The sequence below is a fragment of the Ptychodera flava genome, chromosome 1 (assembly GCF_041260155.1).
Source record: "Ptychodera flava strain L36383 chromosome 1, AS_Pfla_20210202, whole genome shotgun sequence".
NCBI lineage: Eukaryota > Metazoa > Hemichordata > Enteropneusta > Ptychoderidae > Ptychodera > Ptychodera flava.
The window spans coordinates 36347857-36374293 of record NC_091928.1 but is presented as its reverse complement, the minus strand read 5'-3'; the positions used below and the strand labels follow the sequence as shown (position 1 = coordinate 36374293).

The following is a 26437-nucleotide window of genomic DNA, read 5'->3' as shown; positions in this document are numbered from 1 at the left end:
CCCATTAGAGGGACTGTGCCACATCATAACTATACCCACGACAAATAAGTGGCCATCAACTTGTTTGGAACAAGAAAATTGACGACATAACTTAGCTCCATTCTGGAGGTATTCGAATAGGGTCGCCGGTCGAGCGGTGTCAATAGCCATATAGGGCAGCTTCTGGCTATTGACACCCGGGTGTCAATAGACAGTACCCCTGTTCAGCGTCATCAACCGGAACATTTTCCCACTTCGCCTTGACGCATATGTAGCATCTAATCAGTAATTAACAATTTGCATACTCTCTCATGATTGTTATTTTATGTTCAGCTGATGCCATTGGCCTGGCTAGATCAAGTTTGATTAATTCAAGTCTGCTTTCTAAGGCTTGCATAGCAGCCTGATCAGGGAGCCCAGCATAAATGCTCAAAATGTTTGACACCTCTAGTGAATTGCGACTACAGCAAGCATCCATGACGGTTCAACTTATCAACCCACATCATGTAAGGTTAAGTGACCTTCACACGGACGACCCATGACCTGGTGAACGGTATTTCCAGGGACGTTAAATATGTGACAGTAAAACAAGATGGCGAATGTAGCTGTTTTATTCGCCGTGGCTATCGTTGTCATTTCGATTCTATACCAATGCCTTAGACCAATCTTCACAGCTCGATTTTCAAAGGTACGTTAATTTGTAATCTTTACTGAATCCATTTCGTGTACGAGTTGTACGGCTTTCACTCTGATGTGTGATCTTTCAGGGGAAAAGGCTACCAATTAACTGCGCATGCTACGGGCACTTGTACAGTCGCTTGTGGTTATGTGTACGGCGAACATTCTCTCAGCTGTCATAGAATTCTCATCTACGAAGGAGGGACGTTCACCGTGTACCTACCAACTGAGGATATAGATCAGCTTCAAGTTTCGTGGGAAGCATAAAGTGGTAGGGTTTCCTGGCCTTCAAGAATTCGCCAATTCCATAGTTCTAGAGCAACATGTGAGCGTCTAATACATTGTGCAGTTAGTGATCGACCTATGGTGGCGCTGTTGCTAATAATACAGCGTATATTGCTTAGTAAATTTTTCTTTGCAGAAATTCAATTGTCATAAATTTATTGACTAAATATAAAAATAATAGATTGTACTTCTTTTGTAAAGGCAAGCAGTCGTATTAAGCTCGGGCGAAAATGAATGTTAATGTATCTTAATTTATGCAAATCCTTCCTTGGTTCCTTTTCCCCTGATTTCAACATATCAGAAACATTTAACTCCTCTCCAACAATGTCAAATTTTGTGAAATTTTCACATTTTTTGAAATACTATATATGAACACAAAAATTTGGCAACTAAATCCTAAAATTTTGAATAAATACAGTAGTATCAAGTTCTGTTTGCTTAAATTAATGGAAACAACTAATGAATGTATGTCTTTTCCAAAGCTTGAATATAACCTCCGAAATTACGCCAACGGGAATGGTCCCAGGTGCAGAGGGTGAACGTTTGCAAGATATCGGTGACTTTCCATTGTCTTTCCACTGTATAAGTCCAAGAATGTTCTTGACTATTGCATACTTCTTTTGAACAATTTGCATAATCGAAAAATAGTGACACATTTGACAGACTATACGAAACACGATTGGAACTAATTTGGGATAATAGGACGGTGAAATAATGTCCCTATAACCTGTAAATGTATTTTCATCTACTTGTTTTTATGAGTAATTTGTAATAATGTAACATGCAGTTCTAGATACCAAAAACGTTTGAGAAATTTGAAATAGGCCTATATGAAGATCAAATTATTCAAATTAGTTCGAATCGTAACGAATATAGCCTAAATGAAACCGGTGTTAAAAGATTAATGAGTTCACGGAAGTCAGTTAGTCTGTAGAAGGGTAGCGCACAGTACAAAGTATTGTAGAGAGAAGAGCGTTAGAGCCACACATGTATCAATTCAAAGGAGGATTGAGAGATTAGTTTTAAAGCCACATCTATATTACAAGCCAGTGTTTATGTCTCCAGGTATTATAGAGCCTAGGCTCGTAACTAGTACTTAGGGTCGCGAAATGTTTTGAACTGAACCAGTTGAAACCAAGGGAGAAACAGAGTCTGACTCACAAGCAATTCAGCAAAACAATAACGTCATACACTGCATGCACCAAACTTTTGAGATCTCAACCGATAGATGGGAAATTTCAGACATTTTTGAAGATGCCTGAAGTTTTAACTTTGCATTTAGAGCTATTTTTGATGAACTGGCAAACATGTTCGATGGGTTATATTTAAATGTAACAGTTCTTCGGATTTTAACGCTCAGCCAAATCAGTTGACTTAAATTCAAAATTGCTTCCCATGCTATGTTTTACAAACAACAAAGAAACTAATCCTTCACTCACGTTTTTGCAGGGTGATGACAAAGTCGCAAATGCTGAAGAAAAATTGACAACAGTGAAGAAAATACCAGGAATGGAGAAACGACACCCCGAGTAGGTTTATCGAATTTTTTTTTGCAAGTTAAGACAGTTAATTTGATTGTGTTCTGTCGATGGAATGTGTATTTGACAAGATAACTGTCACTCCTAATAATTTTTCCGTATTTTTGTTCGGTTCCTGGTATCATGGTTTACGCGATGCCATTGTAATGTGAATGTTGTTCAAAAGCGTTTGCCGTTGCCGTAGTAGCAAAAAGAATAAATAAGTATTTCGAGCTAATAGAATTGAATCACTACCTATATCGAAGAATTGTTTTTTTCCAAGTAACAAACATTTATCATGTTATAGTACTTGCATACCGTAAAAATGATCACCATGTTACCAGCTCTCAAATACTACTATATTTTCATAACTAGGGATGGCAATTTACAAGACATTACGGAAGCAGGTGGTTTTCCCGACTTTCTATTCAAGTTACATGACAAATATGGCCATATTGCGTCATTCTGGTATGGTAAGCATTATTACGTCAGTCTGGCGTCACCCGAAGCCTGGAAGGATCACATCAAGCTATTTGACAGACCTGGTAGGTGAATTACCATCCAAATATTTCCATGACAAAATCAGGATTAACACGCTTTATATTATTTAGCAATATTTCTGTGGGTTCAAATTGTGTAATTATCACAGAGAAGCTGACATAATGGTCACACACATGGTTCTGTAGTTTTGTGAAGTGCAACCATAGCGTGGCACTAATTGCGAGCTCGCACGAGAACTGATACAGATCATCAAATTTGATCTTTTTTCCTTGTAAATAATATAAACAAAAGTTATGCTAAATCGTGCGGATACTTTTAAACTAAACGGTATTTTAAAAGTGAAAACGAGACAGAAAACACAAAGAGGCGCTAATCGCATTAAGGTTTATTTGAGGAGCTCTTCTAATGTTATACTTTTTAAAAGCAAGAACAAAAGAGACAAACCAAATGTACAAAGCCAATGCCATGGTGTCAGACACGTTACTGCCTCCTTTTGCGATAAGGTATTATTGACAATACCTGTGATATCGCAGCGGTGCTGTGGCGAATCGATCGCGCTCGGGACAAGAGTAATCCCCGCAGAATAGCTGCTAGCCACCCCTTAGACTTTTTGGTAGTTTACTAGGACACCGATGGGTGTCGCTGATTTTAATTTCGCAAAATAATGAAATCTATTAATCTTCGAATAAATATCCATTTTGAATAAATAACCATTTTCCTGTGAGCAGTCGACGGACTGGACTCTGCGACGTTTGCCCGCTCGATCTCGTGTAAAACGTAGTGAATACGCCGGAGGTCAAAAGTTCAAATTCGAGCAGAAACCGTCGACGGCCCACTAATAAATGATTGAAAATACATTGTTGTCACAGTCAAGTTAGTAAGCAGGAGTAGGATGAGGTGAGTCGTAGATAGTCAGTGATAGAGTAGGTGCAGTTTGATTTATTTAAAGATGAACCAACTTCATTATTTATGAGCTAAATCAGCGACACCGATCTGTGTTGTAGTAAAGGGCACCATTTTACAAGTGTTATAGCAAAAAACTGATGACGTCAAATTCCCGTGCACTATACACAGTGCCATAATTACAAAGCGTCTGTGTTTTGTGTTTGGCGATTTGACGTCATCAGTTTGTGGCTATACCACTTGTAAAATGGTGCTTAGTAGCTACCAAAAAGTCTATATGGTGGCTCGTAGCGATTCTGTGGTGATGACCCTTGACCCGAGCGCGATCGATACGCCACAGCACCGTTGCGATATTACAGCTAGATTAATAAATGCCATTGTTAAACATCGCCATTACTCGAGATGGAAATAAAACAGTGAAGACAATGAAGTACGTGAACATTTCAAAACGTATTAAAAATTTCAAAATGACTGATTTGTCCCCCTTGCAGTTGAGCTGTTTGATTTTCTGACGCCATTAGTCGGTGATATCAGCCTCCAGACAACCAATGGTAAAGAAGGCAAACACAGGCGGAAGATTTATGATGTTGCGTTCCAAAATGAGGCCGTGAAGAATTACTACAAATGTATTCAAGAGGTAAAATAGTACGAATTATAGTCATGTAAGTGAAAATAGCAGTCTCCATGATTCCTCTACAATAAGTCACGAGAAGGTTTGGAATCTTTAGGAGCAAACATTAACTTTCTAATTAAAACACTTCTACACAAAACATCTTTGAACAGTGCGTTCAAAACGCCGGGTAGAACATATAATGATTACAAGTTTCATGTTATATTTATCTACATATAAACATGCTCATAGTTACAAATACTAACATTCAAGTAATTGCGTAAATGTATGTAATTAGACACCACTGTCAAATTCATTAGATTTTCGATCGGATTCGAACCAACAACGTACAACATCCGGTCACATAGCGAAGGCATAACAGTCGAAAAAGCTCGGCCAAATTCCCTGCCTTAAGGTGAAGTACTACGAATTACGTCAAAATTAAGTTGTGGTGTCATTTTTTTGAAACTTTGCACAAATATTCTTTGAAGTTGTGCAAGTGCAAAAATAAAATAAAAAATGGGGGTCACCACGCTCGTTTCCATGGAAACGGACGTTAAAATGGCGTCGTTAGAAATAAATAAAAATGATATAATTCACTTAATCTAAAGAAAGCAATTATAAAAGCTTAGCAAATGAGTTAATTTTAATAAATACCAAGACTTAAGATCCATATCTATCGAATGTATAGTTTTCATGATGTTTGTAAAGAATTTTTTACATAAGTATCGATTACAAAATGACGATATCGAAATTATATCACTACATAATTTTCGAACTTTCTTCCTGTCGCTTTGAATGGTGTCATTTTGAGCAAACTTGGCGAATAAAATCCTGACATAATACCATTTAGTTTAAACTTTTAATAAAAGGGTGTCACCACGCTACTTTTTACAATATCTCCAGGTGAATGGGTAATATGCGCCATGTAAATGGGAGAGAAATGTTAATTTTTCGCTCGTATTGAATAAAATCAGCTTCCTAGGGGGTAAAAAATGACAAAATTATAGGTCACATGTATTTCTAAGAGACTGGGTCAAAAAAATTAGGTAAAAGCGCAATTTCAACAATGACAGGTGATGTTAAATACATGCGCTACAAAGTAACCCATTTGCGACAGGCTGGAGTTAAGTCTGCGCAGAAACGTTCTAAAGCGTGTGCGCGTCCGAATTCGTCGCCCTTTACCTTAAATCACCCGTGAAAGACACGTAGATGAAAATAGCATACATACACAAATACATCCATACATACATTACCTACCTACCTACCTACCTACATACCACATACATACCTACCTACCTACCTACCTACCTGCCTGCCTGCATGTATGCATGCATGCTACATACGTACACACACATACATACATACATACATACATACATACATACATACATACATACATACATACATACATACATACATACATACATACATACATACATACATACATACATACATACATACATACATACATACATACATACATACTGGTTTATTATTAACACTCAAAAGGTGACCGACGGTAAAAAAGTATGAGTTACAGGGAAATTAAAAGGAGTATTACATCTAAAAAACACCTACTGAATAATAAAAAATAAAATAAATTATTGCGTGTAAAAACACTGACAGAGTAAAATAAAATAAAACAAAGTATTACATCTAAAAAACACTGACTGATAAATGCGTTGTTAAATAAGGAGACAGAGCATTACAACATCATGATGACTGATTGTTCAATCTAATACAATGTACAATGGGGCTATTTTCCATTCGTGTGGTCCTACATGTAAAGGTTTATCTTTTCTTATGTCGGGTCTCGTAACCATGTGAATGGATAAATACGATGGTATCAACCGGGACTCGAACCCACAACGCACGGCACCCAATCACCTAGCGCAGAGGACAACAGACAAACCGCTCGACTAAATCCCCAATCCTAATAAAGATTGGTTCAATAACCGAGCTAAGGATGTTACAATTCTGACTGCGCCCTCTCCACTCGCCGTAGAGTTCGTGAAGCACTCACGCTAGCACACACGCTATCATACATCTCACACAAACTATATCGAAGCGAAGCAATGAATACAACGCTTTACACCGGGCGGAAGATAGCCTCGGAGACAATTCTGTCCACCAGCAGAGCTATCAACCCGGGAAAGAGAAATACGATGGTATCAACCGGGACTCGAACCCACAACGCACGGCACCCAATCACCTAGCGCAGAGGACATATTTGGCACTAAGTGATGTAGTTTGTGGTGTTCATTTGTTACTTCAGACCCAAATTTTCTACAAATTTGTTTACGCCTGACTTCTAAACTCACAATTCCCAAACATTTTAAAGCATCGTCATAGTGAGAGAAAGGCAAGATGATTCTAAGTGCTCTTTTCTGGACACTCTCAATCGCCATTTTCAATTTCTCGGTGAGCCAACCTTCCCAAACTATGCAAGAAAATTCCAGACATGATCTAATAAGTGAAATGTAAATCCGTTTTAGGTCGTCCGTTGTTGCCCCATATCTACATAATACTCTTATTAAATGTAATCTCTTACTGACTTTAGATATAATATCATCAATGTGTTAATCCCATTTAAGCGTGTCAAGTAATGTAAGACCAAGACTTTTGTATGAAGTTACAACTTCTAAAGTAACGTTGTTGATGTTCAGTGGAGGAATGAATATTTCAGATTTTGAAAACACTATTCTCATTTCTTTACACTTTTTAATGTTCAGTTCCATCTTAAGCTTGTTTCTCTGAGACCATTTGTAAATTTCATCAAGGTCTGACTGTAGAGTTGAATTTGTAATATTCTTGTGGCAGAAGTGTTCTGATATGGTTGTGTCATCCATAAAGATAAAGTGAGAGTTCCTGATTATAGTATGAATATCATTGACCATAAGTACAAACAAAAATGGTCCAAGTTTAGTACCCTGAGGTACTCCGGCGATAACAGTTCTCCAACTCGATATGGCGTTATCTATCACAACTCGTTGCTTTCTGTTGAAAAGGAAGTGTGCAACCCATTTGATTAAATTTGTATTGATTCCTAGCTTAATCAATTTAGACAAAAGAACAGTATACATACATACATACATACATACATACATACATACATACATACATACATACATACATACATACATACATACATACGTACGTACGTACGTACGTACGTCCGTCCGTACGTACATACATACATACATACATACGTACGTACGTACGTACGTACGTCCGTCCGTCCTGTATTCCGAACTATTGACTTGCCGCTGGTTACTTACACTGTTCTTTCTTTCCAAAGGTGGCTAATGATACAGTGGAGACCCTTTCCTTCATTCCTTCGGGTGAAACTATACCTCTGCAACCGCACTTATCATCTTATGTAAGCAGGGCTTTCGGAAGGGTGTCTTATGGTGACTTCTTCAAAGACGAAGAGAAAGTCATTGAGCTCCGCGACACCTACGAGACAGTAAGTGCAATTGCCTTACATATTGTGCAGATAATTGAGGGTGTAGGGACCTATATGAAATGTTGTTGGCACTGCAATTTAGTGCAGATCGGATTCAAGGTATTACACTAGGTTTACAGGTACACAGTAAGAGTACATAGAGAATCACAATTGCGATAATATAAGGTTATCAAAACAATATCGGTATTTATGTCCGAGTACATCGTGGAGTGGAGATATTGTCCGAGACGGACAAAATCCCGGTATTTTGCGATTAATTTATTATAATACACCTTGTTAGTCCAATTTTACCAGACAGAAAGCCGAAATTCAGGTGTTTTTGGATGCGCGCTGCACTGAGTGATGGCCAGCAGAGGGGATTGCGTTCAGCGCGTTCGCTAAACGCACAGAACGTGATTTCAAACCACGCAGCGCAGTACGAGTGATAGAAATTGGACGTCAGCAGCATAATCATACTCAAACTCACAGGCGTTGGACTGGCCACTATTCATTGCATGATATACTCAATGTTAAGAAGCAATATGTTTGTAAATACCGTAAAATCTTTCCTTGTTTTTCCCCGTGTGGACGTAAGGGTGTTACGAGGTTAAAGGTCAAATAGCGTCCGATATCACCTAATGTTATTGTACTCCACGTCAAAGTTATCGGACTCCGCGTCCTCTTATACCGTAACTTACTGTATGACGAAACTCCCTAGGTTACAGACGCAGGTGTAAATTAATAGCTCTTACGAAAGTCACACTACCTAGCTACTACCAAGGAGAGAATTTGTAAATTATGCACTGGTATTATCCAAATAAAAAAAAAACGAATTAGCTAACGAATTAGCTATCGTTATCAACGATGTCACTTAAACCATAGATTATTTGAAGAAGCTTCATTATCTGTTGGTAGGAAACCAGTTAGTGAAAGTTTAGGGGATTAAAGTGGACGAATTTCACTGCCCATCAAACTAAGATCGAGGCCAGCATTTACCTTTGTTCATGATCCTTTCCAGACCATGGAGGCGCTTAACCAGAAGATGTCTGACGTTGGACCTGCAAATGAAGAGAAATTCAATACGGGTTTGTATATTAAAGTTGTATTATACTCTCAACAACAAACCGCCACGGCTGTAACCATGATCTCAAACCTAATCCAAGCTTCTACTTAGGCTACAATTCAAATACCAGCGGGGGATCTTCCACAGGAGTCTGTATGATGCTCGTTATAAGATATAATATTAACATACGGTGCACATGCTTATTGAAACGGCTTCTATTTCGAAGATTACGCAATTGTGATCTCAAAGAAGGCGTTACTTGAAATAACTTCTTAGAAAGACGGCGATCTGCACTTTCATTCTTAAACCTAGCAAATTGTCAAACGTTGTTACAGACGCAAAGTCGGCCATTAAATATTTATATTAACATGCTAATTTTATCGGCCAAACTATAGAAGAGGGTATGACAGCCAGTATGGATTTAGATATGGGTAGATTTCCTAAATTATAAGTTCTTTAATCTGATGGATGTACATCACATCCTTGTATCTCCTTAATGTTTACCAGGGAAGTCCCTAAACAAATCCAACATTTATTAGGCGATGCAATTTATTCAATCAAGAGTACACCCTGCAACACAATGTCGAGTTAAACAAAACATCCTGTTTGGTCTGTCATTTATAAGAATGGTGGTTAGTCATGGTTTTGTAATGCCTTGTAAAATATACCTTGAGCCTAAATATTGCTGGCCTAAATAAACCTTTATCCGTTCTTATGCATTTTTTTTTATCTTGGTCATCCATATTTGATCCGTTTAGTGTTTTGAACACAATAAACCAAACAGACGAACAAACCAAGCCATCGGGAAAACTACCAAGGTTACGAGTGATACTATTAGTGAAAACCTAACTTTAAATTTTTGCTCCATTTTTCAGCCTTGAATGCCTGGCGTGGACTAATACAAGAAGCAATTCAACACCGACGTGACAATCCTCCACTGAGGGAGGAAGACAGGAACTTTCTCGACGTGCTCATTGATTTCTGCGCAACTGACGAACTATTGTATAGTGAAGCTTCCCTGTTCTTCCTCGGTGGTTACCATACTACTGCCTACAGTAAGTAACTAAAATATTCCCCTGAATATTCGCGCAAGTATGTTAAGGCATGGGACACTTTAGGAAACACGCCGGACTGTATTTTTTTAAGGGATAGTGTCAGTGTTAGGATTGATTTAAATTTTGCCACCTCCTTTGTTCTGTTATCCTTAAACAGATAGAATATATATAATGTTGACTGACACAGTCACGTGACTAAAACTTTAAATTTCCCCTCTAAATTCGTACATTTTAAAAACTGTCCACATATATGCTCAAAATCTCCGTCTCTTCTGCATCTTATGAAAGAACAATTATAATTCAACAGAACATACACCATGAACTGGATAAAAATCTGAAAAGTCTATGAAATATTTGAAAATGTCCAGGAAATATAAATGGTTGCTCTTTTTTAGGTTTTTGAAGAAAAAACTTGACATGGAAAATTCATGATTTTGAATTTGTCAGTGGTTATTCACAAGGGCTTTCACTGTGTCCGTCTGGGAGCGCGATTTTAGAGATTCAGAGTTTTAACCTTTCAACTTCAAACCTTGGGCGATTTAGCAGGCTGCTTGCAGCTTGTTTGAGTTTTTCAATTTCTTTAAACTTTGCATGCGTTACCTCGACACTATCCAAGCCAGTTCAAGCGCCATAGTCTTACACGGTTTCAAAAAAGAGTAAAGACGAGTCCTAGGTTAACTTTTGCACTCATCTCTTTCGCGCCAATGGCCGTAAATTATCCACGTCTTAATGCTGAGCGTAGTTGCGAAAAAGGCGGCATCTACTCCAAGTGGCCGGGGCCACGGTACCAGACCTCGGTGAAAGACGAGAGGGAAGAAAACTCCACTGCCAGACGTCAGTGCCGACCGTAATGAGCAAGTTATCTTTCAAGATGTCACCTTCGAGTTTATATCAGAATTGAGAGCTTTGAAGGAAGAGATAAACAATATCAAAGCCGAACTTCGCTGTGGGCCAGAATCATTATCAGTGCGTATGGATATCAATCCAACCACAGTCACTCGTGGTCTATTCAGCTCTGGGACTATTCGCCCCATAGACGTGAGTACATGGGGCGAATAGTCCCAGAGCTGAATAGACCACGAGTGACTGTGATCCAACCCCGAACTCTGGCGAGCGCGCCAAGCGGTAGATGTCAAAGTTTAAAAAATCACTCCAAACTGAAATGTATATACAACGACCCCTAAGTTCAGAGAAGAAAAGTCTAAACAACGAGACAAGCAAAACCAGGTCAGGAATAGGACCAGATCCCGTAAAGCTCACGATGTGTTTCTGAAAAATGACCATCCCCTACGACGTTTCCATGACTCCAGCATCCACACATAATTATTGAAATGTAATTGTTTAACAGTCAGTGATGAGGGTTTACCTGCCTCACACAGCAGTCAAGAATATCTAGAGAATGAATGCATACATGTGCCTTTGTCTAATTTTAAAGATGATGTTGAACATCAAAGCATTCACATTGTATCATCAGATATAGAATGTATTTTACCAACTGTCCTTGCCACCTGTAACTCGGCAAGGTCAACGTAACACTACTATAATTTGCATGTGAATCAGTTGCAGAAGCATTACTGTGAAGATTCATTCGGTGCTCTTGAAAAGCGTCAGTCTCATACTCCTGTTTTATCATCCAATGAGCGCACAAGGTTCGTTCCAAACGATCTACTGCATTCATGTGGTACTGCTTTCTTGATCATTATGGTACAGCAGACATGGACACTGGTCCATGTACAGAGGCATTGACTTCAAATGACAAACAAATGACAAACAGAGCATATCTTTCTCAAAGTAACGATTCAGTTTTCACAGATGATAAGGGTCATGGCACAGATAATGTTGTGGGTAATAGCGCCCCCGAGCCCACACCCATGCGGCCAACATTGAACGCTGAGGGTAACGCATTTGAACCACATGGCATGCCGGGTCATCATGATTCTCTGTCCTCCCTCGGCGTCCTGTCTGTATCGCGCCTTTCGGGTCGCACCTTAGTTTACGCGAGTCAGTCCGGGTCATCCACATTGACCCACGCAAGTTTCACATCTAAACTCCATTCCCTACGTGATATAGCCTGTTTTCAGTCTGAGTACTTTTCCGGCCATGATTTCCGTCGTAGGGGCGCAACAGTTAAATAATAACACACGCCAGCGAGGGCAAGATCACGATTTGTTGCCCGCCAAAGGGATGGAGCTCATGACGGTAATATTGATAATGCCCGAGCCGAAGGCGAGGGTATCATCAATATTACCGTCATGAGCACCAGCCCGAGGGCAGGCAAAAAATCGTGATCTTGCCCGTGCTAGCTTGTGTTATTAATTTTATTACACCGAACAAACACTTTTTTTCGAAACTTTGCTCAGAATGCAGTCAAGTGTCGATCGAGACTCACCACAGTAAAACGTTCTATTTGTTGCTCGATCGCACTGCTACATGAAGTTGAATTAACGTCTAAAAACGAAGACAGTGTTGTTCAAGCTTTTCTCGTTTAATCTACTAAACGTCGTCATGTACTTCAGGTCGAGCTTATTTCTTGTACCTTTTCAAAAGCCATTGCTTTACAGAAAATACCAAGCAAATGTACGCGATGATGTGGTATGCGCAGAAAGGACGCGCGGTATTCCAGAACGTGGTAGCGGGCTATATCACTGCACGCGACAAGGCTATATCACCTAAGCCATGTTCTATCACTTTTTGTTCTATATCACGTGAGGGAGGTTCAGCCAATCACAGTACCTGAATAATACGTGAGGTGTAATAATAGCATGTTCTGCGCATTTTTCCGGGGAACTAGTAGAATCACATGGTGACTGGAAGACACAAGCCTATCTGCTTTATCTAGAGATCCCATTTTCCAAAGGATTGGAAGTCTCAGAGCGTATTAACAGTTTCATACGTTCCATATAGAGTTAACCAGTCAATAATCACATGCTCTGAACATTTTTGGGGGTACATCATAATCACATGCTATGATGTTTGAGACTGTTGGATTTTCAACGATTAAAACGCTTCACGTTGTTTTATTGCTGAAATTTCTGTCCGTAAACTGTTTCAGATTGAGTCTTTACGCTTGCTTTTTCAAATTAGCGTGCACAGGGCTTGGCCATCTTGCCCTTTCTTTGCAGGTCACATGTGATAAATGAGGTGATCCTGCCCCTTTGTGCCCTTGTGCCCCTATGGGGTCGCGCTTGTATAGAGCGCCCTCAGAGGAAGCAAATAATTATTTAGAGTTGTAACCTTTCAACTCGAAACTGCGCGAGTTAGCCGGCTGCTTGCAACTCATCTGACTTTTTGAAATCCACACCCATCCTCCTACAGATAGTCGGTGGGCATTTCACTATTTTATCACAGTCCTCAAAGTGTAATGTTGTCTTCGTTGCCCTTTTTGCAGGTCATCTGTAATTTAAGTGAGGTGACCCTGCCTCGTTCTGCCAAGCCCTTGTGTCTTGTGTTTTCTGGGTAATAGTTTATTCCATTATATATATATATATATATATATATATATATATATATATATATATATATATATATATATATATATATATATATATATATATATATAACACGCACACTAATGATTTAGTTTAAATAATCTTTTGTCTCGAAGTTGAAATATTTAAATAATAACACATGAGAGCGAGGGCAAGATCACGATTTATTGCCTGCCCAAGGGATGTGGTCATGATCGAAATATTGATGATGCCTTAGCCGTAGGCGAGGGCATCATCAATATTTCGATCATGACCACCAGCCCGAGGGCAGGCAAAAAATCGTGATCTTGCCCTAGCTCTCATGTGTTATTATTTTTATTACACCGAACAAACTTCTTCGAGTACAGTTCGCCTTTCTGCATGAGTCCGGACCTCAGTGTAAAATGTTGTCAGTGCCAAGTCTAGGGTTGCCGCTGAAAGTTTGCAGATCTCCTCGGTCGCGTATCCAAATTTGTTGCTTGCATAGTCGCTGAACACAGAAATTGCATTCCTTGTTGCCATTTTCGTTCGTTTGCTGTTTACTTGCATCAAAATATCGTCTTACTGTGCCGGTGACAGCTCTGCATGACGTTTCGCAGCGATAGTAGCAAGTACAAGCGAACGACAATTTGTTACGCGCAGAAAGGATGCGCAGTAAGTAAAATGACGTCACCTATGTAATATCAAATGCAGAGGGCATCATCACGTTGGCAGAGGGCATCATCACGTTCTTTTACATGTCACGTGAGTCGTGTTTAACCAATGGTAGTGAACGTTGAATGAGTGAGGTGTAATAAGTTATTATATCCCATATGTGATTTCGGCGGGCAAATATAGCCTTTTAGTCACCTGACTTGGTCAAAATCTAAATATTTGCTAAAATTTTGTTTATACATACTGATAGAAATTTATTGTTGCCATCATTAAAGTTATTTCGATCAGAACTTTCTAAAAAACTTGCTCCTTACCTACTGTTAAAAGAATTTTAAAAGTGTGAAACCCGTGCCTTAACATACATGCGTGTTCAATATTATTATCCTTGATAAAGTTCCTGTTACATCGCCCTAACCTTTACAACAATTCACATTATTTGATGAAACCACATATTCTCATGTGTTAACAAGATTGGTTACGTCGATGTACTAGGATTTATTATATATACAGAGGCACACTGCATGAAAACCCTATAATTCTTACAGTATTAGCATAGATTATTGTCTGTATTTTAGCTGAATAGCGCACTGATGAAGACAGTCAAGAGTCCATTGCTTGTATTCAGCCCGCCTGTACTACAGTAAAACCTGTCTAAACCGAACTCTGTCGAAACTGGAAACCTGTCTAAAGTAAACCCTTTTTAAAGTCGTATTGCAATAGAACTCTATGTTAAAAGGACCTCAATAAACCAAACACCTCTCCAAACCAAACAATATTCTCAGTCTCTGTAGGGTTCAGTTTAGACAGGTTTTACTTTATTATTATCATTATAAGACTTTATTTAAACTCGATACACTGTTGAGCCAAAGATTCCTCTCATACATTGTCGAGATTCAAGAAAAATACAATATGTACATTAAAAAAATATAAAAAACACAACAGGGGAAAAACACATTAAGACAGCAAGAAACAGATGACAAAATATAAAATTGCCAAAAATTGCTTTACACCTGTATTCATGTAGATTCATGTGAATTTACGTGCATTATTCTATAACACATTTAACACATTAATGTGAATTTATCTGTATTATTAGATTTTGATGCAGTGGCTGATTTTTACAAGCTTTGCATGGTAATGATAAAGATGTAATGAAGATGTATATGTCTATTGCTGCTAATATGATGGATATGAAACATCTCTAACTTGCGGATTATATGGCATACCATCCCTGTGACTTTAGCAAAGCTTCTAAATCTGACAAGACACTAGTTATTGTTCGTATTTAAACTCATCAGACTTCATGCTCCAATAAACTTACATGTCACCCTGGATTCAACTTCTTTCTCCTAGTGCTTGTATGGGCGATATACTTTTTGGCACGGGACATGGAAATACAGGATAAACTTCACGAAGAACTAGTCGAAGTCCTCGGGAATGAACGAAATGTTGATTTTCAAAACCAAAGTCAGTTAAGGTAATCACTCTATTATATAAGTATTTCTCGACTTTCAGACGAGTATTAATCGATACATATCAAGGATCTAGAGTTTCTATGCACAATACTCAATCACAAAAGAAACGATTCGGAGATTTTGTATTATCCTCTCATTTACCGCTCAAGATTCTTTATTGCGTACTTTACTCAAATATGATATAAACACACGAGTCTAATGCATGTACACTCCCTTAGCTTGATGCACAAATAAAAAGATTTTAGGTTGTCATTGATTTCATAAATTGCATCTTGAAGAAATCATGTTGCATTTTCGCTCACCCATCCTCGTACATGGTGTGTGCTAGCTTATAATAAATGTACTGCTTAATTTTATGTCCCAGAGAGAATTACCTTGGCTACATTGAAAGTTCCATACACGACCGTCAAATGAAATTATTTTCCATTTCTACATGTCATAATGGAACTTTTCTTAGCGATTACATTATTTTGTTAAAATGGTAATCTTGTCAGTAGATATTCCTCAAGTTCTTTTGGATTGCGTCAAGTCAAGTTTGCTTAAACAGTTTTCTGTACATAAAAGTTATTCGCAATATCTAGCAAACGTATATCCGCTTTGTTGCGTACGGACAATTTACTGTCTCGGCCTGCAGTAAAAAAGTTTACCATAAGGTGAAAAAGATGCCAAATGTTCTTTTTAACAGATACCTCAAGAGAGTTCTGGATGAAACCCTACGCTGTGCTGTATTTGCCCCATTTGCTGCAAGGGTGAATTTCGAAGAGGACATGAAAGTCTTAGATTACATTATTCCAAAAGGAGTAAGACGTATTAGGAGTTTTACATTTGCATTTGAGGGCAACTGTATCAAATGCGTAGCATAAGTCTTATTAAGTCAATCTAAATATGCACCTCCGAGTACATATATTCGGACTTTCAAATTTTTGCCATTTTCTGATCTACCACTTGTTGGCGATCATTTTGAAGACCATGGCGTAAGAAAAACTTTTATTGTCAGAGTTTATTCAGAAAATCTATATATAATTTTTTTCGCATTGAGTAAACAAAGGGATATGAGCCATTTTGAACCCAAAAATTTGGTATTTTGTTCCTCTGGTACTAAAATTTGCACGGCGACCCCTGATTTTTATTCTTGATTTTGAAAGAGAACGAAAGAAAGATTCCTCGAGGAAAGTTATAGCAAACGTTTAAGTCTTCTACGTTCAAAACGCATACTATTTTAAATGAAAAATACACCTTAAATACGTTTTCGACAATATTAATGTATTACAATATTAATGTATGATAAATTGTGTTTTTATACGTTTATCCTTCGTCTTTCCAGACTGGAGTAGTACACGCTTTGGGTGTTGTGTTGGCAGACAAGACCATATGGCCCGTCCCAGAAAGGTATATCTGAACTATAAAACGTAGATTGCACTCCGGGACGGACTTTCCGACTCTCAAAGTTACATCACTTTGTTTAAGCTTTTGTGCACTTTTCAAAGTATCGACTTTGTTAAGTCAACTCCAAAATGTAAATTTTCCGAATCCAGCAAACGGAAAACATGTCGTTCTCAATATCAGCTAGCGATTAGGTAATATGGGTATCTATTTCCAAACTTGCGCGATACCGCAGGATCGCGATCATGGAAAAATATTCCAGGAAAGTTTATATCTTTGCTGATTGACAAAATATGTGTCAAGGGCTCGTGTCGCTTTTCCTTTGCCGCAATTCTTTTTGCTTTGTACGTTGCATTACAACTGACACTCATTCTGACAGGACACGGAAGCACGTGATATAGGAAGTGATCAGTCGTTTTTGTAGACATTTGAAAGTGGCTGACCGACCGTCGAAAAAACAGTGCGACACCCGCAGTATTGTGACGTTCGATGGATGACTGCCCTCCCTTTCAGGACAAAAGGTTTTAACAAGTTGAAAAGTCATGTGAACTCATATTACAGAATATTGTAACGACCGGTCATTTAACCACTGTGATAACATACACATATAATTTTGTGAACATATTGATCTTCATGTAATACATCATTACCTTATAAAGTCAGTCGATGCCAAATCATTCCGAGGCGAAGGTTTGTACTCTAAACCAAACGACCTGGGCCCTAAGCAGAGAATAATTAGCAAAAACTGGATGGCTAAGCATGTGATATGCTGTGTCGTGATGAAACTTTATTTGTGCATACATTTGTAAAGTCTCGCTAATTTCGAAAAGCAGAAAATTAAACACTCGCTTGCTATCGATGACCTCTGATTAATAAAACTTACTTCAATTTCATACACAGGTTCGACCCGGACCGATTTCTCCCCGAAAAAGTTGCAAAGCGTCACAAGTTAACATTTTCTCCATTTGGATTCGCTGGCAAGAGAATGTGTCCGGGATATCGTGTATCCGACGCCGAAGCTTTTGTGCTATTGGCAACACTTTGTAGAAAGTTCAAATTTCATCTGGTGGAAGGTCAGAATATAAAGCGAAATTACGGTCTCATTACATTGCCAAGCGATGAAATTAAGATAACGTTAGAAAAAAGAGAGTGACAACTCCGTAGCACAGATCTTCACAAATCGAAAATGGTGTAGCGAATGATGTAACTTACAAGAGGAATCCAAAACGGACTGCATCAAATGACTGTTCCGAACTGCTGGTTTAACTGTTGTTTTCGTTCATGTTACAGTGCCTATTTATTAGCGTGCTTTTTGGATTGCCAGTAACGATTGTAAATGTGTTTTTTTTTCTACTACATGCTGTCTTTTTGCTGTACTATTGATATTGATTTAGATGTATTTCCTGATGCAGACAAAGAAGATAGGTTGACACATGTATTATTATTTTTGTATGTAGGCATGCGTTGTAGGGGAACGAGCACAATTAACGTCAGGGGGAGAGAAACTATTAGGGTGCAAACCTTGAACAAAATTTTCTAATACTAAACTGGCTATGTCTGTGCATTGGTATATGTTTGACAAATTATTATAAATTGAGGCCGACTATACATTGTAGTCTATGGTACAAACTGCATTAAATATTTTTGAAAACTGATATAAATTTACTCCTCTTTAATGGGGTAATCAGAAGTGCTTAGGTGTACAACAAATATGATATTGAATTTTATGATGAAATGAGGATGAAAAACTGATTTTAAACTAGCTGTATCTGTTAAATCGATAATTTGCTTTACCGTCCTTTTCCCTAGCCCATTGTGTACCTTTTATGTACCCCATGATAATATTCGACTATTCTTGTCATTTCTCATTCCCACATTTTTTGCTCACGTGTTCACACACGTGAGCTATTTTGCAGCGATGTCTGTCTGTCTGTCTGTCTGTCTGTCTGTCTGTCTGTCTGTCTGTCTGTCTGTCTGTCTGTCTGTCTGTCTGTCTGTCTGTTGGTCCGATATCTCAAAAACAGCTGATCAGATCAGAATTAAATCAGGTACATAGATTAGTTTGCAAATGGCAAGAACTGATAAGTTTTTGGTCGGTCTGGCTTGCATACTTTTTGCTCATTTGCATAATTAATGATTTTAGAAAAAAACGGATATACATTAAAAACGACTGCACACAATTTGATGAGATTTGCTACAAATGTTGATCACACCAAGATATATCAGCAGTGGGAAGCATTAAGGGGTGACATGAAAGATAGTTGCTAATTTGCATATTTAATGAACTTTCCTAATCAGGGATATATATCTGATTTGACTGGATCAAAATTGACCAAACTTCGTATGTATATTGAAGATAGTATGATTTAACATTATTGAAAGTCGTTAAGCATTTTAACTTCACCCAATTCCCAGTTTGCATATTTAATGAACTTTGCTAATTAGGGATATATATTTGAATTGACTGGACCATTGTTGATGAAACTTGCTACATGTATTGAAGCTACTATGATACAACATTCTTGAAAGTCATTAAGCATTTTTACTTCAGCCAATTCCAAATTTGCATATTTAATGAACTTTCCTAATTAGGGATATATCTGAATTAATTTGATTTTAGGTATTGAAGCATGCTATATACATCAAAGATATTGTGATATAACATTATTGAAAGTCAAAAGACATTTTTACTTCAGCCAATTCCTAATTTGCATATTAAAGGAATTTTCATAATTAGGGATATATATCTGAATTGACTAGATCAAAGTTGATGAAACTTGCTATACACATTAAAGATACTATGATACAGCATTATTGAAAGTCATTAAGCAATTTTTCTTCAGCCAATTCCTAATTTGCATTTTCGATGATCTTTCCTCTGAGATTCACTTGATCAAAGTTGGCAAAACATGCTATGTACATTGATGATTATACCAGGTTAAAACAATATCGAAAGTCATTTCACATTTTCATGTCAGCTAATTTATAATTTGCATATCTAATGAGCTTTCACAGTTCGGCATATATGGCTTGAAGGACTTGGCCAAAGGTAATTACACTTGCTATATATAAAGTGGTGATACAATGACAGCAGTCAAAGAACTTTAATATTTTCATTTCAGCTAATTACATATTTTTATACTTCATGACCTTTTAGAATTAATTGGTGGTGAATATTGTTCATTATGTTGATCATAATACTTTCAATGAAGTTGCAAACATGTGGCAAAGGTTCAAATTTACACATAACTGCAATATATAATGAAACACGTGAGCATTTTCAGTTCATATCTGGTTTGCTCACGTGTTTACACACGTGGGCATATGTCGCAGCGATGTCTGTCTGTCTGTCTGTCTGTCCGTCTGTGTGTCTGTCTGTCTGTCTGTTGGTCCATTATCTCAAAAACGGCTTATCAGATCAGAATCAAATCTGGTACATATATTCAGTTAGCAAATGGCAAGAACTGATTAGTTTTTGGTGGGTCTGGCTTGCATACTTTTTGCTCATTTGCATAATTAATGATTTTAGAAAAAATGGATATTTATTAAAACAACTACACAAAATTTATGAGATTTGCTGCAAATGTTGATCACACCAAGATATATCAGCAGTGGGAACCATTAAGGGTGACATGAAAGATAAATGCTAATTTGCATATTTAATGAACTTTCCTAACTAGGGATATATGTCTGATTTGACTCGATCAAAATTAACCAAACTTGGTATGTATATTAAAGATACTATGATTTAACATTATTGAAAGTCATTAAGCGTTTTAATTTCAGCCAATTCCTAATTTGCATATTTCATGAACTTTGTTAATTAGGAATATATATTTGAAATGACTGGACCAAAGTTGATGAAACTTGCTACATGTATTGAAGCCACTATGATACAACATTTTGAAAGTCATTAAACATGTTTACTTCAGCCAATTCCGAATTTGCATATTTAATGAACTTTCCCAATTAGGGATATATATCTGAATTAACTTGATTGTAGTTGTTGAAACTTACTATATACATCAAAGATACTGTGATATAACATTATTGAAAGTCAAAAGACATTTTTACTTCAGCCAAAACCTAATTTTAATATTAAATGAATTTTCATAATTAGGTATATTTATCTTAATGGACTTGATCAAAATTGATGAAACTTACTATGTATATTAAAGACTCTATAATTCAATATTATTGAAGTCATCAAGCATTTTCTCTTCAGCCAATTCCTAATTTGCATATTTAATGAACTTTCCTAATCAGAGATATATGTCTGAATTGACTTGACCAAAGTTGACAAAATTTGCTACACATATTGCAGATACTAAAGCCACTTCCTAATTTACATATTTAATTAACTTTGCTTATTAGGGATATATACCGGATTTACTTGATCAAAGTTGGCAAAACATGCATGTACATTGATGATTATACCAGGTACTAGATCAAACAATATCGAAAGTCATTTCACATTTTCATGTCAGCTTATTTATAATTTGCATATCTAATGAGCTTTCACAGCTCGGCATATATGACTTGAAGGACTTGGCCAACGGTAATTACACTTGCTAGATAAAGTGGTGATACAATAAGAGCAGTAAAATTACTTTAATATTTTTATTTCAGCTAATTACATATTTGTATACTTCATGACCTTTTAGAATTAATCGGCGGTGATTATTGTTCATTATGTTGATCATAATAATTTCGATGAAGTTGCAAACATGTGGCAAAGGTTCAAATTTACACATAACTTCAATCACGGTCCGGACCGTGCTTCAATATATAATGAAACACGTGAGCATTTACAGTTCATATCTGTTTCCCACATTTTTTAAGTCAGCATTATAGTTTTCATATGCACACACCAGATGTGAAGTGAATTTGCTCATGTGTTTTACAACAGGTTCACTAAGAGTAGTACGTTTTACGGAACAATCAGATATCTGTAATATCATTTTAAGTAGCAGGTTTCATCAACTTTCGCACAGTAATCTCAGAGTTAAATCACTAATTAAAAACTTTATTTAATATGTAAGTGAGCTGTTTATACACTTGACACTGCTAAATGCTTCATTTAGATATTTATCAAAACATCTGTAGCACAGTTCATCAAATTTAAAGCAGTAATTTTGGAGAAATATCACTAATTACAAAGTTCATTAAATATGCAAATATTTTATTTATTAACCCGACACTGCCAAATGCTTGTGAGTACAATTAGATATATATCAGATTAATATTTATTGCAGGTATCATCAAATTTGGTGCAGGAATTTTAGAGTAATTTCTCTAATTACCAAGTTCATTAAATATGTAAATGAAACCTTAATTAACTTCACACTATTAAATGCTTTACATCACAGTTAGATATCCATCGGATCAGAATCGACAGCAGATTTAATCAAATTTGAGGCAGTTACTTCGGCGTTATATGAACTAATTACAAAACTTCATTAAATATGCAAATGAGCTATTTATTACCATTACACTGCCCAATGCTTCTTAGTTAAATGAGATATATCAGATCAATATTTGTTGCACGTATCATCAAACTTGGTGTAGGAATTTTGGAGGCATATTACAAATTAAATATATAAATGAGCAGATAACTGACATGACACAAACGGTATCACCATAATGTTCTGAGATTGTCATCTGTTAAAAGTATCATGGAATTTAGTGAGGTCATTACTGTCTCAATAGGAAACCATTATATTAAAAAAAATGATATTTCATAACTTCATTAATATGCAAGTCACACTAATGAATATCTAATCAGTTCTCGAATTGGCATATGGTACCTGTCTATCAAATCTGACTTGAATTCGTTCAAGCGTTCTTGAGTTATCGTTTAAAACGACAGACAGTCATACAAACACACTAACACATACACACACACGAACAGAGAGACAAACATCGCCATTAAATTAGCTTATATGAACACGTGAGGTAATTATGATAATCAGACATGTAAACTGTAGTTTCATAGGATAATTTTAGAAAACTGGTTTTATAAAAGAATGGTAGTCTGCTTCATGTAGAGTAATTAGCGGTATGTGTTTCATAAAGTGGAAGTGGTACTCATTTGCATGCCCCCTTCAACACTCAGTTTTTCCGGAGCCTTCCAATTTCTTCCGTCTTTCTGCTATTAATTTTGCTCGTTCCCTAAGAGGTATTACCGCTGTGAGTTTGCTGAGTTTAAAATGTCAAAAACAAAAGCAGTTTACAAGAATGCGATTGCAGCAAACGTTACTTTTTGTGTACTGTGCCCTTCTGCTTTTCAGGTTAATCATTTTGAGTCTTGTGTTGTGCAAATCTTATTTCCATAATTTCTTTGTGTCAGGTAACATTTACACCTGAATGGAATTTTTCCACACAGTATGTTACGTTGAAGGTTCTGTTATTATTATTATTGTTTTAGGGGAGTGTCCGACTCCAGGTTAAGTCGCGTAACTTCCAGTTTGACAACGCTTGTTATCAAATTATGAATGCCGGTCCAGTGTCAACGTCCTGCGCTGAGAAGAGTAGTGCCTTTAGTTAAAATTGAAGTTAGCCGATTAATCAAATTTTCAAAGTCGGCATAGCTTTTCTACCCGTTGATTTCTCATATGGAAACTATACTTACCACGTTAATAGTACTTATAATTCATAATTCATAATATAACACTGACTCTACATTCGGTGTATAATAAAATAACAGAATGTTCATGACTCAAAAGCAGTTTGGATTATTATGATTTTTACAGTTATGCTAATTTATGGAGCTACCGTACACTCTTGATTTAATGTTTTCCCGTATGTCACCAAGTATTCAACACACAGGAACTGTCCATTTCATTAATCAGAGAGGAGGTTTTACATTTTCGCTGCTCCGACGTTGAAATGGGTGTGTAATTTTCCTATTGATAGAATGTGTGTGACACTGTAACTATTACAATAGTTCCGTCATCTCGACTCAAAACCAATGAGATCCAACTCTTGAAACTTCGTTTGAGAGAAGACCCGTTCAGAGGAACCTTACTTAGAATATGCCTTTATGGGGACGGTTCAAATATGACCATGATATTCGAGAGGGTACATGTAAAATACAGGCTCTTAGCCAAAAAGCGCAATTTTTTAGCTCAAATGTTCACATACACGAGCTAATGTTGTAGCGATTTCTGTCTGTTTGTCTGTCAGTGCTTGTGTATGTGTGTGTGTGTGTGTGTGTGTGTGTGTCTGTTTACAAGATAACTCAAGAATGACTGAACACATTGAAAGCAGATTTAACAGACTGACAGGTACCACAGGCTAACGGCAAGAACTGATTATATTTTGGTTAGTGTGGGTTGCATATTACTGAAGTTATGACAATTCATTTTTTTCATATAATGATTTCCTTTGGAGACAGTAATGACAGTGTAGGCATATTTCAAGAAATACTTAGAGGTCATTACCCAATATATCGCCTGTTCCTGTTTCGTATCAGCATGAGTGTCATTTATGCTGTGTCAGACACGAGACGAAATCGAGGGTCTGACACAGCACAAATGACACGAATGCTGGCACGACACAAGGAACAGGCAATATTGAGTAATAACCGATTTATCATATACCCATGCCCCCGAACTTTACCAATAGGACGAAAAACCTTAAATTTTGAAGCTTTACTTTATCACGCCTTGCGCGTAAATATCGGATAATTAACGTGAAAAGGTTTCAGTCGTAAACTATACGATGAAGTCAACATCACGCGCGACATCGCTGCAAGTCTTCCATATCTCAATGAACCCAAAGAAAAAAGGCACTGATTCAAAAATTGTCATACAGGAGAAACCTTTAAAAGTGCAATATGCCATGCCGTCGTACGTTTACCCTGAGAGTTGTCATGCCAACCGTCGTCGCGCGCGCGACATCGCTGTCATGCCACGCGCTCGCTACCTGTTCGGGGGTAGACTGTATACAGTGCTGGCTCCGTGCAAACGAAAGAATGTTTGCTAGAGCTAGTCCAAAAATACAAGAAATTTAACAGAAAAACCATGGGGAAAACCTAACAAGACTAAACATGATATTCCGGATTTGGCAACCGAAATACCCGTGTTCCTCGAAGCTCTTCATTTTTTTTACGTCGGCAACATCGACTCACAGGCGGGGAACGGCAGCCATTTTGTTTGTTTACGTTGTTTACCAACAAACTGCTGTTGTAGTTCGGGAAAACTGCATAACCGATGACGTTTATCGTGCATATCTCGACGTTTACCTTGAAATGTCACTTGGATGAAGCGATATGGGCATGGTTGTATGATAATGCACAAAATTTCATGAAAATTTTCACTGATGACAATCTCAGAACATTATGATGATACTGAGTGTTAAGTCAATCATTTGTTTATTTGCATATTTAATAAACTTCTACAATTAGTTATATAACTCCGAAATTCCTACACCTAATTTTTATGAGACCTTCTACAAATATTGATGTGATAGATATCTAATTGTACTGAGAAGCATTAAGCAGTTTCAAGTTAAGAAACATCCCATTTGCATATTTAATGAAATTTGTAATTAGTCATATAACTCCAAAGTAACTGCAACAAATTTAATGAAATCTGGGAAGATACTGATCTGACAGTTATCTGACTGTTCTGTGAAGCACTTAGTAGTGAGAGGTTAATTGAGGTTCTTTTGCATATTTAATGAACTTTGCAATTAGTGATATAACTCTTTAATTCTCAATAATTGTACAGTTGGAGCCTGGGCCCTGGGTAAGCCTAATTCTGAACGTAATAAAGTCAGTTACAGCGGCGTCTTGGATTGACTGTACCTTTGTCATTATTGTTGAAGTATCCCTGTTGTTGCGCCAAACACCGCCGGCTTCATGAAGCGGTTTTTTCTCAGTGTACTGGTTCCGCCGTCATATTCATTTACGTATAATCTGTTGTTTGCATGTCAACATATTGACCTGTTTACAGTCTCCTGTGAATACTAATCGTGGCCGTAATTTACACAGACATAAACATTCGATCCCGCCAGTGAATGTCAAAGGTGAAAGGGATTAATTTGGTCTCGGGTATCAAGTCCCTGGCCTTTAAGGTTTCATTTACATATTTAATAAACTTCACAATTAGTGATATAACTCTGAAATTATTGCACCAAATTGATGGAACCAGCTGCAGATATTGATCTGATAAATATCAAATTGTCGCGTGAAGCAGTGCATGAAGCAGTCTGACTCGCGTACCAGAACAATTATTCATTTCTTAATTGTTTGCGTTTAGTGTGTTTTGCATATTTGAAAGTGTATTTTACGTTTCGCTGTAATCTGAATGTCAGTGCAGTCTCTACTCCAGAGTGGGGAAGACTGTATAACACTACGATCCTTTAACGCCGTTTTTTCGAAAATTGCCGTACTTTCTTAATCAATTGCCTCAAAT

The 26437-nt window shown here is 37.3% G+C and overlaps 1 protein-coding gene across 1 annotated transcript; it reads left to right on the top strand.

Annotated features, from left to right (window-relative positions):
- The first annotated feature begins 532 nt into the window (after positions 1-532).
- LOC139136373 (cytochrome P450 20A1-like) lies at positions 533-23742 on the top strand. The gene is made up of 12 exons (XM_070704099.1): positions 533-667; positions 2392-2471; positions 2835-3004; positions 4355-4500; positions 7775-7942; positions 8940-9006; positions 9860-10039; positions 15514-15637; positions 16321-16435; positions 16960-17024; positions 17919-18906; positions 21865-23742. The coding sequence occupies exons 1-11, from the start codon at positions 572-574 to the stop codon at positions 18169-18171; spliced, it is 1464 nt and encodes a 487-aa protein (XP_070560200.1). The 5' UTR covers positions 533-571; the 3' UTR covers positions 18172-18906; positions 21865-23742.
- Positions 23743-26437: the final 2695 nt, after the last annotated feature.

Coding starts and splice junctions, on each gene's coding strand:
- LOC139136373 (XM_070704099.1), top strand. CDS start 572: ATGGCGAATGTAGCTGTTTTATTCGCCGTGGCTATCGTTGTCATTTCG. Junction 4,501..7,774: donor ACTACAAATGTATTCAAGAG/GTAAAATAGTAC, acceptor TTCTTTCCAAAG/GTGGCTAATGATACAGTGGA. Junction 15,638..16,320: donor CAAAACCAAAGTCAGTTAAG/GTAATCACTCTA, acceptor TCTTTTTAACAG/ATACCTCAAGAGAGTTCTGG.